Genomic DNA, 1089 nt, shown 5'->3' with positions numbered 1-1089 from the left:
CTTCCACCTCTTTCTACATTCCCTTTCTTAAAACACATCCTTCCCCTCCCCCTTATCTCCTACCCACTTTTTTCCTAAGTAAGAAGTGCCTTGTGGCGTCCTCCGCCCCTGAATAATTGAGGTCCTTCAACATTGCAGATAAATGCGAGTGCGCCGAGGGAGGCTGCAAGAAAGGTTGCGTGTGCAAGAGCTGTCGGTGCGAACCCTGTGAAAAATGTAAGTAATTCTTGCCTTCTCTCCTCCCCCTCATTTTATAATGTAATTTCATCTTCTTTCCATCTGATACTCAATTTCATCTTGTCTATTACTCGTATCTGTCTAGTTATAATCGCTTCTTGACTTGAAATCATGCCATTTCTACAATTCTAGAATATTGTCTTGTGTAGTTGTAAGATAATGTAATTGTATAGCCAATACGTTCAGTATTTACCCACTTCACCCACTTACGAATGGAACTATTTCCAGTCGAAAAATGGCTTATCTAAATCCTGTTTTACTATTCCACAGGCACAACGGGGTGTTCTTGTCCCTCGAAGGAGGACTGCGCCAAGACTTGCCCCAAGCCATGCAAGTGTTGTCCATAGGCAGCCATGAGGCGCTTAGCCTGCATGACGGTCTCTCCCGTGCGGCGGAGTGAACAGGAGAGGGAGAAGACTGTGAAGATTGGGACCAGTCGTGTAATTTGTTATAGGTTGTGAGAACCTCTACCTTCTCTAGGTCTATATTGCTTGACCGTAAATTATTCCTGTTAATGATCTATTTTTTTCTAATGTCAAATAGACCCCCCATTTATCTTTATTAAATAAATAAAAATCAAATTAGATTTTTTTTCCTAAATACATGCAAGTGCTGAATACTCCTATGATATTACTGGGGTGGGGGGGAGGACAACGCTCCGAAAAGTTTCCACGGTAACCGTTCCTAAGCTTAATTTTGTGTAAGAAAGTCGGCTTGTTACTGTATAGGCTGTTGCACACATATATGTACAAGTTCGTACACTTATACAAGTTGTAATTGTGCTTCTCAATTGTTTCTGAATCTTCATGAACGCTTGTATATTATGCGGGGGGGGGGGGGGGGAGAAATAAA

General features: G+C 42.0%; 1 protein-coding gene across 1 annotated transcript in view; it reads left to right on the top strand.

Annotated features, from left to right (window-relative positions):
- The window catches only part of LOC119584221 (metallothionein-1-like), a 1031-nt gene extending 213 nt beyond the window's left edge, over nt 1-818 (top strand). Inside the window, exons 2-3 of the mRNA XM_037932733.1 lie at nt 139-216; nt 508-818. Of these exons, the coding sequence (XP_037788661.1) occupies nt 139-216; nt 508-584 (155 nt within the window). The 3' untranslated portion in view covers nt 585-818. The remainder of the gene's footprint in view (nt 1-138; nt 217-507) is intronic.
- The last annotated feature ends 271 nt before the right edge of the window (nt 819-1089 follow it).

This window comes from Penaeus monodon, chromosome 18, assembly GCF_015228065.2.
Source record: "Penaeus monodon isolate SGIC_2016 chromosome 18, NSTDA_Pmon_1, whole genome shotgun sequence".
Taxonomy (NCBI): Eukaryota; Metazoa; Arthropoda; class Malacostraca; order Decapoda; family Penaeidae; genus Penaeus; species Penaeus monodon.
Note: the sequence above shows the minus strand (reverse complement) of the source record. Positions and strands in the feature narration are given on the sequence as shown.